This window comes from Heloderma suspectum, chromosome 7, assembly GCF_057233095.1.
Source record: "Heloderma suspectum isolate Gila_16-S chromosome 7, 16-S_ref, whole genome shotgun sequence".
Taxonomy (NCBI): Eukaryota; Metazoa; Chordata; class Lepidosauria; order Squamata; family Helodermatidae; genus Heloderma; species Heloderma suspectum.
This window is the reverse complement of record NC_139464.1, coordinates 14,273,258-14,288,348: the sequence shown is the minus strand read 5'-3', so window position 1 is coordinate 14,288,348 and position 15,091 is coordinate 14,273,258. Positions and strand designations below refer to the sequence as shown.

General features: G+C 44.2%; 1 protein-coding gene across 1 annotated transcript in view; it reads left to right on the top strand.

Annotated features, from left to right (window-relative positions):
- IRAG2 (inositol 1,4,5-triphosphate receptor associated 2) overlaps positions 1 to 15,091 on the top strand; it is a 74,067-nt gene that overhangs the window by 17,480 nt on the left and 41,496 nt on the right. Inside the window, exons 13-19 of the mRNA XM_084811870.1 lie at positions 4,251 to 4,310; positions 4,419 to 4,483; positions 4,581 to 4,683; positions 6,284 to 6,397; positions 8,813 to 8,914; positions 9,530 to 9,693; positions 12,688 to 12,802. Of these exons, the coding sequence (XP_084667996.1) occupies positions 4,251 to 4,310; positions 4,419 to 4,483; positions 4,581 to 4,683; positions 6,284 to 6,397; positions 8,813 to 8,914; positions 9,530 to 9,693; positions 12,688 to 12,802 (723 nt within the window). The remainder of the gene's footprint in view (positions 1 to 4,250; positions 4,311 to 4,418; positions 4,484 to 4,580; positions 4,684 to 6,283; positions 6,398 to 8,812; positions 8,915 to 9,529; positions 9,694 to 12,687; positions 12,803 to 15,091) is intronic.

The window sequence follows — 15,091 nt, the reverse complement described above, 5'->3', positions numbered from 1 at the left end:
GCCTTTCTCTGGTTGACTGTTTTGCATTGGTTTGCCTCACTTCTGCTCCAAACTCCTGCAGCTAATTTGCATTTATGTAAACAGGAAAAGAACAAATGAGCAACCTTGTCACTGAAGACATGGTATTTACTGCTGCACCCTGTTTTGCGGTAACGAACTTTTTATTGATCATGCAAGTTAGGGTTCAGCCATATGCTCACACTCGCCTCTGGCTTGTTTTGTCCCTTGCTGTTCTTGTATTGATGGATGCATTTCCTGCATTGTGGAGGGTATGTTGGAGAAGGCTCTTGAGCCGCCATAGCTAAATGGAACCTTCATGTTCAGGAGCAGTTTACATCTGAATACCAAATGCTGGTTTCAAAGAAGGGTGGGTTGTGGCCTTATCTTGCTTCTGAACTTCCCAGAGCAGTAGCCCTTTGGATCCAGATGGATCTCTCTGATCTGTGGTACATTGGAAAGAGCCACATCTCATTAGAAGGGCACATGCTTCGCCCATGTATTATTTATTTATTTACTTATTTCATTTATATCCCTCCTTTTTTCCTCCTTAAGGAACCCAAGGTGGCATACGTAGTCCTTCTCCTCCATTTTATCCTCACAACAACAATCCTGTGTGGTGGGTTGGGATGAGAGTCTGTGACTGGCCCAAATTACCCAGTGAGCTTCCATGGCCGAGTGGGGACTAGAACCCGGATCTCCCAGCTCCCAGTCCAACATTCTAGCCACTACACCACGCTGGCTCCCTGAAATGTAGCCAATTCTGGTTTCTTTTTGCCAAAGGTTTCAAGTAGCAAGACTGGGTAGGATGTTTGCCTGAGACCTTACAGAAATTCTGCCCATTGAGGGTGGAGAGATAGTATGCTAGGTGGATCATTGGTACTAGGGGTCCTCCCGGATTTAATTTTGTCCGCAGTTTTAAGCAAACAGTCCTGATTCGCTTAACACAGATCGGAACATGGTTATGATTTGTTATTTCGCATTTCTACCATTTTTTAAAATATATTTTTATTTATTTTATCGTTATAAATGAAATAAACAATACCAAAAATACCAACAACCTGATCAATACTACAATTTCCCAACAATACAATATTCTGATAAGGACACTACAATAACAAAAAGAAGGAAAAAGAAAGAAAAATGGAAAAGGGAGGAGGAAAGGAAGTGAAGAAGAAAAAAAGGAAGATTCTTTCCCCTCCCCTCCCCCTCCCCTTTAAAGAATTAAGTTTAAACTCCAATACCCCCTGGCCTCCGATGCCATTCTATTTTAAAAACTATATCTATAACCTTAACAATCTTACAGTGAATAAACAACCTTACATTTCAATATTATATCATCAATCTTATATCAAAGAAACAGGTCTACAGTTCATTCCCTGTAGCCTATATTATTATTATTATTATTATTAATAATAATAAAATAAAAATATAGGGTTATATAATAATAGAACTTAAAATAAAGCTTCAACAGTCAGTAAAGTATTTTATACTAGATATATAAGTGCACAATATACCCTTAAGCAATAAATTTAAATACAGAATATCATATCTATTTTGAAATAAAAAATATAAAGAAAAGCAAGAAAAAAATGAAAGATGAAAGAGAATAAACAAATATATGTATAGTCATTTATCTTCTGGCCTAGCCTGGATCATGTAGACTTAACACAAACAGTTAACAAAGCTTGTTTGAAGATTCCAGTTCATGGGGTTGTAACAGAAATCTCACGCATTTTTACGTTCAGCCATTCCTCCGCCATTTCATGATTTAGAAACTTCTTCATCTGACCTTCAGACACAATACAAAGTGTAGCAGGATATTTTAAGTAATATTGTAAGTTCATTTGTTTTGCCATATTTTTTGCTTTGATAAATTGCCTTCTTTTATTCGCCACCTCTTTGATGTAATCTGGAAATAACATAACTTTATCTTGTTTCCAGGAAAGACTTCCACCTTCTTTTGCCAAACGCAGGATATAATAATTTGTGGAGACTTTTGCAAACTGGACTATGATCATATAGTCAGTCCCTTTCACATTTGGCACATGAAATGCCTGCTCAATATCGATTAAATAATCAGATGTGATAGGGATTATCTCATGCAAAAGTTTATCCACAAAAATAGGCAATTTTACATCATTAGACAGATTTTTAATCCCAATAATACGTACATTGGATCTTCTTGTGAAGGCCTCCAATTGAGAAATTCTGTCAGAGGCATTTTTAAAACAAATTTGTGTCGTAGTTTCTTTCCCTGCCACTCAGTCTTGTAGCTCGTTAATTTCCGTCTCCATTTTTTTGCCATGATGCATTAATTGTTTTGGCTTGTTCCATAAATTGCAAAGATAAAGTCTTTATCAGAGTATATAATTCCCCTGTATCTTCTGTTTTTGAAACTTTTGACACAGGAGGTACAGGGGGAGTTGGTGGTCATGCCAGCCCCTTTCTTCTCCTCGGTGTAGTCATGTTTCTCTCAAACAGATCTTGCAGGTCCTCAGATGTTCTCAAATATTGTTAATATTTCTTAAATCATCCCTCAGGAGTAGGGGTGCACGAAAGTCACTTACCTGGTCTCGCAGCTTTTCGCGGTGGGGGGAGGCGCTTTGCTGCTCTCCCCGCGAAGTTCAGGCCGGGGGGGGAGGCTTCCCGCCTCGCCCAGCCGAAATTCAGGCCGGGGAGGAGGCTTCCTGCCTCACCCGGCCGAAATTCAGGCCGGGGAGGAGGCGCCTCGCCTCGCCCGGCCACGAAATAAAAAGTTTTTTTAAAAAAACGCCCCCGTGATAGGCTACGTGACGATTAATGTAGCCTATCACGGCTAGATCTGCAAAGTCAGCCGTGATAGGCTACGTAAATCATCACGTAGCCTATCACGGGTGACTTTAAAAAAAAAAAGTGCGTACACAAATGGCGGCCCCCATAGGGAGCCGCCATTCGCGTTCCTTATTTGGTCGCTGGAGTCTACGTAAATCTTTACGTAGACTACAGCGACCAAATAAGGAACGTGAATGGCGGCTCCCTATGGGGGCCGCCATTAGCCGTACGCGCTTTTTTTTTTTTTTAAAGTCACCCGTGATAGGCTACGTGACGATTTACGTAGCCTATCACGGCTGACTTTGCAAATCTAGCCGTGATAGGCTACGTTAATCGTCACGTAGCCTATCACGGAGGCGTTTTTTTTTTCTTTTATTGGAATGGCGGTGGCGGTGGCAGCTGGTCGAAAGACCGGCTGCCGCTCCCGCCCCTGACGAAGACCCGACGAACCGCCGGCTGGACCCGCCGCCGGGAGGGACATTCGGGAAAGGTAAGTCCCCTCCTGGGGGGGGGCGGGGGCGGGGGGGCAGAGAATTTCTCCCCGAAACTTCTTCGGGGGGCCGAACACATTGGCGCTTGACCCCCCGAAGTTTCGGGGAGAAATTCTCCGCCATCCCTACTCAGGAGATGTTGATATTTCTTAAAGCATATATTATTATGGAACACGTCAGCCCTGTTTTCTCCTATGAAATAGGAGTCTCAGAACAGCTTTTTGCGTTGGTAAAGGTCTGGGGAGATAATCCTGGAATCCAGCCCCCCTCACTATCTTGAGGGGGGTACTTTTCTCCAAGATGTTATCCAGATGCTGCCTTGCCCCCCCTTTTAATTCCAGGGGGGAGTGAAAAGGTTTTTCAACCTTTTAAAAAGCTGTTTGAGAAAGCTCCTATGGAGAGCCCGTGGGATGCTGCCAGAGTGACATTGGTTCCAACTGGAAGTCCACATTTCTACCATTTTTGTAATGAAGTTCTCAGCTCAAAACAGTGCACCAAAATTATTCTGGTAATGCGGATTTTAGGATAAAATACATTAAAAATGTGCAAGTTAAGGAAAATGAGTACAAAAATGCATATTTTATGAAAAATGTGTTTTAAATGTGAATTTTCATGCACTTAAAAAAAATCATTCATTGATGTGATGTAGCAAAAAGACAGAACAAACCTATGAATCTACACATACAAAAGTGACCCAGACTGGAAATCGACTGATTGGCCCATCTCTGCTCTGAACATGGAAGGTCTTGTCCTATGCAGACTGCTTTTAACCATCCAAATTACATTTCAGGGAGAGTGTTCCTCTGGGCAGATGTGCCCCAAATGTGCTGGCCATGTTCCAGCCCAAGTGAATTGGGAATGTTTTGTATGTGGGTTAGGTCAGCTTCAGAAAATGGACTAGGTGACTGCTCTTTGGGTCCTGTATTTCTAACACTTCATCCTTTGCAGAAGGACTTGGATATCCAGGAACTGAAGTCTACCCTTAAGGAATACACCTCAGTAATAGAGGTATACTTCTAATGCTTTGTGGGAGGGGGGTAGGAGGAAGGAGGAGCTGCATTTTCTTTGCCTGTAGATCTTGTGTTCAGAGGGATTTGTCTTGGACGTGAATTCTAGGCTCTGCGTGTAGAGAAGAATAAATTGGTGAACAACATTCAACAGATGCAGCAGGAGCTGATCTCGTGAGTATTTCTGGGCTACAGAGGGGAAAGTTTCAATACCCTTAATGGCAATTCTTTTTGAGCAACAAAGATTCTAACTCCAAATATTTCTTGTTAGGAATGGCATAAACTTTCCTTTAATGTACAAGTTCAACAGCAGCATCCTTGAAAGGACCAATTCATTGCATTTTGAACTGGAACTTGCTGAACAACAGCTGGAGGTGAGAGGTGGCATTCAGAAGACAGGGAAACTTGAAACGCAAATATAACCTTATGTTCACTTTTTTAATGGGTGATGCTAACAGAGTTCTTTCTTTCACAACTTCTCTTGCTACTCCAGAGCTGGTTTCTTTTATGGGAATGGGGAGGGGCCATGCTCTTGCAGTGTTCCTGTCTTTGGGTGTGTTTCTTGTGTGGATCTTTGGGCAAAGGTGGATACCAGTGGAGGATGGTGGCTCCAATGTCAGTGGAGCAGTGAATCTGCCCTGGGTTTCAGTCGGAACTCTTAAGGAGCTATCCAAGATGCTGAAGCAACCTTTCTCCTTCTCATATCATATGAGAAAGCAGGATCATCCCATGAAAGGTGGGAGATTCAGGACAGATAAAAGGAAGTACTTCACAAAGCGCCGCTGGAATTCACAACCATGAGATCTAGCGATGGCCATCAACTTGGATGGCTTTAAAGGGGGATTAGACAAATTCATGGAGGAGAAGGCTATCAATGGCCACTCACTGTGATGGCTATATAATGCTTCCAGGATCAGAAGCAGAATGCTCTGAATACTCGTTGCTGGGGAACACTTGAGTGACTGCTGTGGGAACAGAATGTTGGACTAGACAGGTCTTTGGTCTGATCCAGCAGGGTGCTTCTTATGTTCTTATTGTCTGTGCTCTTAACCTCCTTGGGTCAGGGACCTATCCTCTTGTCCCCTTTAAAACATGTTGTGCACTTATGGTGTCTCCCTCTAGGGTGCCTTCTGCCATAGCATAAAACAGCCTGTAAGAGATGAATATATTCTTGTATTGACAACTTCCAGAGGGATAGCCCTGTTACTCTGTTGCAGCAAGAATGAGTGTTCTGGGCACATGAAAGACGAACACATGTATTATGGTAGAAGTTTATTTATTTATTTAAAAATATTTTTAGGGAGTGTTTAAGGGTGGAACCCGCTCAGAGTGCACTTGAGAATGTGAGCTGTAGTCTGCAAAACCTTATGCCATAATGAACATGTTGACCTTTTCAGATGCCACAAGACCTCTGTTCTTACAGTGTCCTAGATTAAAACTGGTTGTTCGGGATCAAAAATCTACTGAAGGCAACACTAAAAGCTTCTGAAGATTCTTGTTTAATGTTCTTTGATGCCTGGCCAAATTGTTTCAGATAAAGCTTCTGCCTTTGTTTTAGCATGGGTGGACAGTAGCTCTTTGAGAAACAACCCATCAGGGTGTGGAAACTTGTTACGTGGTTTTCTGGATCCTGGCCTATGTTATACTTTTCTTCCCCATAACACTCCCCCATCCCAGCTCAGGAAATGTGTGGGATGGAGCATTGGCAGCTTGGGGAGTGTGGCAGGACCATGTACCATGATTGTCCAAGGCAATGCCAGTTATCAGTTTACATCTAGATGGCACTTTAGAGAGGGAGGGAGGGAGGGAGGGAGGGAGGGAGGGAGGGAGGGAGGATGTGTATGTTAGCTCCCACTTTTTCAGCACCACTGGAAAGCCAACATTTTAAGTCCAGGGTAGCCTTCGGCCAGTGCCTGTAGTCTATAGTGAATTGTGCCACGTGGCTCTTTTTTTTTTCTGTCTTTTGTTTTGAAGATCCCAGGAATTGAATGGACTTTGCTGGATGAATCACTGGATAAGGAGGTCTTGCTGCTCCTACAAGGGCCAGAGCGAGTGGGAGAAAAGTTTAAGGCTACCCTCCAAAAACTGGTATGGAAAAGGCTGATGTTGGCAGTGGGGAATTGAATGAAACAGACCTTGAAATCTTTTCTAAGCTTTTGCCCACTTCCAAACTTGAGCAAGATGCTTCCTCTTCTTTCTTCTCTTCCCATTTTATAGCTATTGATGGTGTTTATTCTGTTGGTAGTGTTTTAATGTTCTTAAATTGGTGTTGAAGTTTATAAAATAGTTTGACAGTTTTTATATCGGTTTTAAAGTTTTAATTTAAGTTGCCTAGGGGGGCCGTATTGGGGCCAAAAGGCAAGTAATACATTCTCAGTTTTCATTGGATGGGCGGCTGGTTTATTAGGAGCTGGACAGTAATGAAATCAACAGGGATCAGATTTGTTTTAATTCAGATGGGCAAACTTCATCACTTCCTGGAATAGCTATCCTGGATTTGCTCAACATATCCAGCGAATTATATTGTATATTATTTTTTTCTCTAATTTAACATTGGCGGGGGGGGGGGATACTGGAGCTTTGCATGCTTACAAAACAAAACTGGCACACTCTATGCCCAGAGTGGTTATGGTCACAACAGATGTGCAAGAAGGATAGAACACTAGGTGGGTGCAAAATAGAGTTCTAACAGGAGAGTTGCCATGTCTGCCTTAGGATCATAGGAAGCTGCTTTACACCCAGTCAGTTCATTGGTCCATCTGGTTCAGTATTGTCGACATTGACCAGCAGTGGCTCTCCAGGGTTTCAGGCAGGAGTTTTTCCTGCCCTACCTGGAGATGCTGGGGATCAGACCTGAGACCTTCTGCAGGCAAATTAGGTGCTCTACCACTGAGCTACAGGCCCACCCTGTCCCTCACCCATCTCAGTGAGGGCTGGATAGCTGGTAGGAGTTCAAGGAAAGCCTTGAATGGCTTAGGAGCCAGGTTCTTAAAGAAGCCCCTGATCCCAACAGTGGGGGGCTGGTGGCTCCAATGTCAGTGGGATGGTAAATCTGCTCTGGCTTTCAGACCAAACCAGTCAGAACGCTAAATGAGCTATTCAAGGTGCTCTTTTAGAGTTCTGACTGAAAGCCGGAGCGGATTCACTGCCCCACTGACATCGGAGCCTCCAGCCTCCACTGCCCTGGTTCTGTGGCCTGTGTTCTCCCAAACAGAAGATGAGGTAGCACTCCTGTTTCCAGATTGTACTGCTTTAGACCTCCACTGGCTTTGATACCAGCCTGCCCATGTGTTGAGGTAAGCCTCAGAGGCTCTCCTCCAGGTGCTGCCTCCATCTGAGGTAAAGTCAGCAGCAACCAGGTGCCCTGTCTGTGGAATTCTCTCCTCAGAGAGGTCCACCTGGCACTGACACCATTATCCTTCTGGCACGCAGGCAAAGACTTTTTTTTAAATTCTCTCAGGCTTTTTAACGTACTTTAAAAGCATTTTTAATTATGTGTTTTGTTTTCATAAGCTCTGTGGAGGGGCGGTGTGGAAATCTTTTAAATAGTCTCCCCATCACTAAATCTCTATGGCAATGGTGCTGCGCCTGTTGATTCCTGCCTGTCATGCAAGGCCCAGAGAGCTAGGGCATGGGGTCAGGGAGCAACTCTTATTATTGCAGGGGAAAAGGAATGGCAGTCCCGCAGGCAAAATGGCCTGACCCTTTCCTGTTCACCCCACAACATACATGGAAGCGGCAGCCGTTTAAATGTGCATGAGCCACTCGCAGCTCAGGGGACCACGCATGCATGCATGTGCGAGTGAATTAAGACCACTTACAACTGGGTGCTTCTCAAGTTCTAAAAGTTAAAATGTGATTTGCCTCCTTCTTTAAAATTATTATTACATTTTTCAAAAATTTCCAACCCACTGTAGAGCACAATATAACCAGGTAGCATTTCAGTGAGAATTTTTTAAAAAAATGATCAGATGATGTTGCCTCGAACGTCTCTCCAAAGTTTGAGGGGGTTGCATATCCCCTCTTTTTTTTAATGAAATTTTATTTTATTTCGAAACAAGATTAACAAAATAAAGGCAAAAAAAGAAGAACGTACATAATAATAAATCAAAATCACTAAAGAAACAAAGGCATTCCCTAATTATATATCTAATGAAATTAAAAATGTAAACCACACGTAAAAGGAGCATGCATAAGTGCATATCATTTTGTGCATTGTGCATATTAATCAGAAAAAAATATAGGCAACTGTATTTTGTTGGAACTTTATCAAAAGTTTGAAATGCGTCAACATGGGAAATGATTGAATGGAAACCATGGTGCCATAATATCATTCTTCAGGTTAGGATTCCTTGCTCGCTGTACCTACTGAGTAAGTTTATACGTTCTCATAAGTCTCCCAAATTTTATTAATCCACACTTCTTTAGTTGGTTGCTTTGGGGATCCCTTCTGTGAGTGCTGGTGAATCTGATGGGTTGACTCCTCCCCCTTTTTTTCCCCAGCAAGAAGAACTTTTTCAAGTGGAGGAGTTAGCAGGTCTGTCTCTGCTGTGGGGAGTGGGCTCTGAGACAAATATACCAGAAGCCTATGAGAAGAAGCTGGTGGTAAATATACTGGAGTGGCAGGCTCTGTAGGATGGCTTATTTGAAAGGACCAGGCTGTTTCCTCCTCTGATCTCTGCGCATGGTATATTCAGATGACTAGCTAATTCAGAGGCTGGCCTTATTTTATGCATCTCCTGTTCCTTCTCATCCAGACACTGCTGTAAGGAAAACAAGAGAGAGTGACAAGCAGGCAAAGTGTGGGTGGAGGGATGGATGGGGTGTGTGGGAGGGAGGGTGGGCTGGGGAGAGGGTAACCTTAACTTAATAACATTACTCCACACTATTTCTTTCTCTCTTTCTGCCTTGAGATTCTGAGAGAGAGAGAGAGAGAGAGAGAGAGAATGAGAGAATGAATATGGGATGGAGATGATCTTAAGAGAAAATGTGTGGGGTGGCCCTGTTCCCACCACCAGCATATCCCCCCACCATGAGATTACCTCTTAGGGAACATGGTCCTTGATAGAACAAAGGTTGACCACTCCTAAACTAACTGAATGAGTGTGTTTGTGTGTGTGTGTGTGTGTGTGTCTGTGTGCTGCTGGATGAAAAGGATATTGGTCTAAGCAAGGGAAGCAATTACTGTGTTCTTCACCCCGGGTTCAAATGTCAATACAGGATCTCCAGCAAGACCTGGGGAATAAAAGAACTCTCTGGATTCAGAATCTTGATCTCTTGGAAGCTCAGAAGGAATCCCTGGACAAAGAGCTTATTAAAATGGCAGGCAACTTGAGGAGAATGAGAACTGAACAGTTACACTTGAAGAAAACGCTGTCGTCCAGGTATCCTCCTCTCCCATTTGTGTGTATGTAGGAATATTTAGTATCTATCCATATCCGGGGTAGACGACAGGTGGTCCACGGACTGTGCGCAGGCTCCCTCCCACCCCCTGGTACCACCAAATTCGGTGGAGGCAGGGAAATTTTTTCAACATAAAATGGCACTTTTAGTGGTACAAAGCATTAAAGGGGGCACATTTAGCTTGAGAACAAGCTAAATTTAACCCTTTTAGCACTATGGAGTGCAAGGGAGCGGTTTGCCACCACATTTCATCAGTAAACCATCATCCCCGCTCCCCTCCCAGTACCTTGTGGAGTGCCCAGTGGAGTGCGGTCCATGGAAGAGACCGGGGGGGCAGGCAAAAATGGTCCCTGGATCTCTTGTAGTTGCCCAGCTCTGATCTATGTTGTTATTTATATTGTTTCCTATCAGAGTTCTGTGAGTATATTCTTAAGACTTGTCAAAAGGCTGTTTTTGACCTCTAATACTCAGATGATGTGTCTCAGTGGGAGCTAAGATGGCCCAAAAAGGTGGAGAAAATGCAAAGCGAGGAGGGGGGAAATGAGAGATGTTAGTGCTGGAGGAAAGTGTGTTTAACACACGCCCCCCCCCCGCCCCCGCTATTAACCATGGAGGGGAAAAAGAGGGTTACAATGTGTGCAATAGCATTTTTTTTCTCTTTCCCCCATTCTATGGTGAATAGCTGATCTTGGCGATATTTAAAGTTGGAGAAAGGATTAAACACTCCTTTCCTCCAATACTTGGCAGTCCCTGCCTCTCCTGCAGCTGCTTTTAACGGAAGGAAACAAACGTCAGATCTGATCACAGATATCTCATGTCTAGTAAGATGCTGAAACTTCACCTGACTTATTCACTTCTTCAGTTTATTGAAAGGGCATGTTTTTGCTATAGACTTATGCTTGGCTTCCTACCAACTGAACCATTGTGGCTTCCCCCAAAGAATTCATGGAGTTGCAGATTTGTTGTGGGTGTTGAGAGAGATCCTTATCCTCTCTCCAAATTATTACATCTGACAGGCCAGCCTGAGGTGGTTGCATGGCTGTCAAAGCAATTCAGGTCTGTAGCCCAGATATTACCAATGGAAGATAATGCTTGGCCAGATCATAAGCAGTAGTGTAAAGATAGGCATAAAGGAGTTTTCTTTGAACATTTGTACATGAATAGGCACTTCTTAACAATCTTTTTCCCCCATATTCCATAAACTACCCTTCCCCAACCTGATGCCCTCCAGATATGTTGGACTACATCTCCCAGCATTCCCCAGTCAGCCATGCTGGCTGGGGGATGCTAGGTCCAGGGGCAGTATCCAACTGTGTCATTCTGTTAGTGCAAATGATGTTGTGCTAATGGAAAGTAGGTTATGAACTATGAGGAATCCAACTAAAGTTACATCTTCACAAGCGCATTTGCGCAAGCAGTTGGGTACTATGCTTGTGCAACTCGTTATGCAACCCGTTGCACATAACCCTTATGCAACCTGTTGTGTGACCAGTTGGCATGACTCTTGTGCTACCTGTTGCACAACAGGTCGCACAAGACGTACGTGCAACAGGTTGCGCAATGGGTTATACAAGCATAATGCACAACTGCTTGCACAACCGTGCTTGTACAAATGTTACTTTAGATGTTGCACAACTGGTTGTGCAAGTGTAATGGGCAACTGCTTGCACAATGAAAAGATTCAGCAGAGCTCCACTACCACTATCCAAGTTTTCAGCATGACACTGTCAGATACTGCCCATGGAGTCCAGCATGTCTGGATTGCACATGGTTGGGGATGGCTGCCTCTAACAGTGAACATTTAAAACAAGGCAAGGTACCCAATTTACTAGTCTTTCCCCCTACACCCCAGCTAGGATGCCCACTATGCCTCACCAAAAAAAGAAGACACATTTGCATATGCTGTTTTATGTATAGATGCAAATTTAGAAATGATTCCTAGGATTTAAGTAGACATGCAATACATCTCATCAGAGACATGAAGACTGTGACCAGGTGACCCATGTGCCTTGCTCAGTCTGCAGCCCAGGAGGTGCTGATGGGCCACTTCAAGGCCCTGCTCTTCCTTCTGATGGTTCTTTATCTTCAAACTAGACTTATCCTGGGCAGATCTTCCAATGGAGGACACCTTCAAAGAGAGCAACTGAAATGATCAAGGGGCTGGAGAAACTCCCGTATGAGGGAAGGTTACAACTGCTGGGATAGTTTAGTTTAGAAAAGAGGAAAGATATGGGGGAGATGATAGACGTGTACAAAATAACACATGGTGTGGAGAATGTGGATATGGAGACATTCTTCTCCTTCTGTCATAATACTAGAACTTGGGGTTATCCCGTGAAGCTGATTGGTGGGAGATTCAGGACCGATAAAAGGAAAGACTTCTTCATATGGCGCATAGTTAAACTATGGGATTCACTACCACAGGATGTAGTGATGGCCACCAATTTGGATGTTTTTAAAAGGGGCTTGGACAAATTCCTGGAGGAAAAGGCTATCAATGGCTACTAGTCCTGATGGCTATGTGCTACCTCCAGTACCAACGGCAGTGAGCCTATGTACACCAGTTGCTGGGGAACATGGGTGGGAAGGTGCAGTTGCACTCAGGTTTGGATTGCGGGTTTCCCATGGGCAGCTGGTTGGCCACTGTGTGAACAGTGCTAGACTCGATGGACCCTTGGTCTGATCCAGCAGGGCTCTTCTTATATTCTTAAGACAGCCCCCCAAAGAGAGGACTGCCCTCTGAAAAGTAGAACACAGATGGCCACCCTAGACGAGGGGTTAGGTGGGAGGAGAGAGGCATTTGATCTGAAGGAAAGAAGGTAGATCTTCACATGGAGGTATAGGAGAGGGTACCTCACAATGTTTCTAGGTCTGGGGTGTGTGTGCATATCATCTCATTAATAGAAGAAGAAGCACCTGAAAGTTGGAACAATGGTGGTCTGTATGCCTCAACCTCTTGCCGTAATGTCTCTCAGGCAGTACGAGCTAGCATCAGTCAAAGAGCTAAAAGAAGATGCTCTGGCAGAAGCTGACATCTTGAGATCGGCACTTCAAGAGGCCACCAACCAGCTAGAGGATGCCAGCAAGAGAGTAAGTGTAGTATGTTGTATAACCGTGTCAGTTTTTGGGATGGAGCATGGATGATAGGCCTTTGGAGGCTGTGAGCTAGCAATGGATGTTGTTGTCTTGTCTGGAGTCTCAAAAAAGGAAGGCCTGATGATTAGGCAAGAAGCAAAACTGCCGTCCTGTTCGCTGAGGTCGAAGGGGGTATGTGTGGCCTGTTTTCAGTGCCTAGTTCCAGGAGCTCTGCTCTGATTCCCTCAAAAGAGTTTTGGATGGGAGAGGGCTTACTGTGGCAGCGATGGGTCTGTATTTCCTCCTTTCCCCTTTACTTTTACAATACTTAAATGTTGCTGGCTCTAGAGCAGGGATGAGATGACTAACCTCTGGCCTGCAGAGCCTCTGAGGTCTCCAAGTCCCACCCACCTGGACAAATCTTTTCTCTTACCTCCAATCAGTGATCAGAGATAACAGGGGGTATTTGGCATTGCATGCTGCTTGGCATCCCAGTTGGGATGATGAAGGGTGTGTGAAGCCAGGGACTCACCTGGTGATCAGAGGAGCAGCTCCTCCAACTGCTCGCCAAGTCCTTTTCTCCAGGCAGAGAGAGCTTCAGAGCTCTATGCCCCTCTCTGCATGAAGAAAAGCAAAATGGGCTGGGTGGCCAGACTAGATGTTGTTGGGCCCCACCCCCTGACATAAGCTGGTCCGTGGGAGGGTTCTGGGGGGCAATTCAGCTGCCGACTCAGCCATGGCCACTTTGGCTGCACACACCCCATCCCCATCGAGGAAAGCTCTGTGCAGGCAAAGCACAATCTGTTATCTCCAATATGTGATCAGAGATAACACTGGGGATTCCCCAAGGAGGTCTCCATGATGGCTCCATAGGCCAGACAGGGAACCTCTGCAGGCCAGAGGTTCCCCTTGCCTGATCTAGTTCCCTCCAGATGTTCTGGACTACACTTTCCATGAGCCCCAGCCAGTATGGCAGTGGTCAGGGATGCTAGGAGTTGTAGTTCAAAACACATGGAGGGCTCCAGGTTGGAGAAGGCTGATCTAGCTTAATTTTGTCTACTCTTCTGGCAGCGGCTGTCTAAGGTTTCAGGTAGGAGTTTTTCCTAGCCCTTTCTGGAGATGCCAAAGGTTGAATCTGGGGCCCTTTGTATGCAAGCAGGAGCTCTGCCCTTCCTTGTCATTGAGATCCAACTGTGCATCACCAGCACCTTGCCTGGTTTTGATCCTGAGTAATGATGGCAGAGAGATTTGTTTGGTTCACATCTGAATGCAAACTTATCTAATTTCACACTTTTGAACCAAGACACAAACTGAAACTCAGCTACCCTTTGGAATTTTCATTTCTCCAAATTTTCCAGTGGAATTCCCTGATCAAAAAATTCATACCAAATGCATATATTAGGGGAATATGCACACAAAAGTGCATATATTAGGGTAAATAACATTCAAAATGTTTTGCACAAGGCAAATTGCTTGCAAGAAGTTGTGTATATTAGGCAAAATTGCATACAAACACGCATGTATCAGGAGAAATGCGCACAAAAATGTGTGTGAATTTTCATGCAAGCTTTTAAAAAAAGTTCTCAACGTTCGGGATGAATTGAACATCAGGCTGGGAAAATGAGAAACAGAGAAACTGGAACTGACAGATTCACCCTTCCCTAGTCCTGAACTAGTGGGGGAGGGGGAATGCATCCCAACTCCAGTATGTTTAGTCAGACCCTTTGGAGCATGTACTACTCAAGTCTGTCATTTCAGAAAATTTGGGAGCATGTAGTACTCCCATGTAGTATGTAGTAGTAGAGCATGTAGTACTCCCTTTGGGAGCATGAAGTACTCAGTCTGTCATTTCCGAAAATTTGGGAGCATGTAGTACTCCCATGTAGTATGTAGTAGTAGAGCATGTAGTACTCGCTTTGGAGCATGTAGTACTCAGTCTGTCATTTCAGAAAATTTGGGAGCATGTAGTACTCCCATGCAGTATGTAGTAGTAGAGCATGTAGTACTCCCTTTGGGAACATGAAGTACTCAGTCTGTCATTTCAGAAAATTTGAGAGCATGTAGTACTCCCATGTAGCATGTAGTAGTAGAGCATGTAGTACTCCCTTTGGAGCATGTACTACTCAAGTCTGTCATTTCAGAAAATTTGGGAGCATGTAGTACTCCCATGTAGTATGTAGTAGTAGAGCATGTAGTACTCCCTTTGGGAGCATGAAGTACTCAGTCTGTCATTTCAGAAAATTTGGGAGCATGTAGTACTCCCATGTAGTATGTAGTAGTAGAGCATGTAGTACTCCCTTTGGC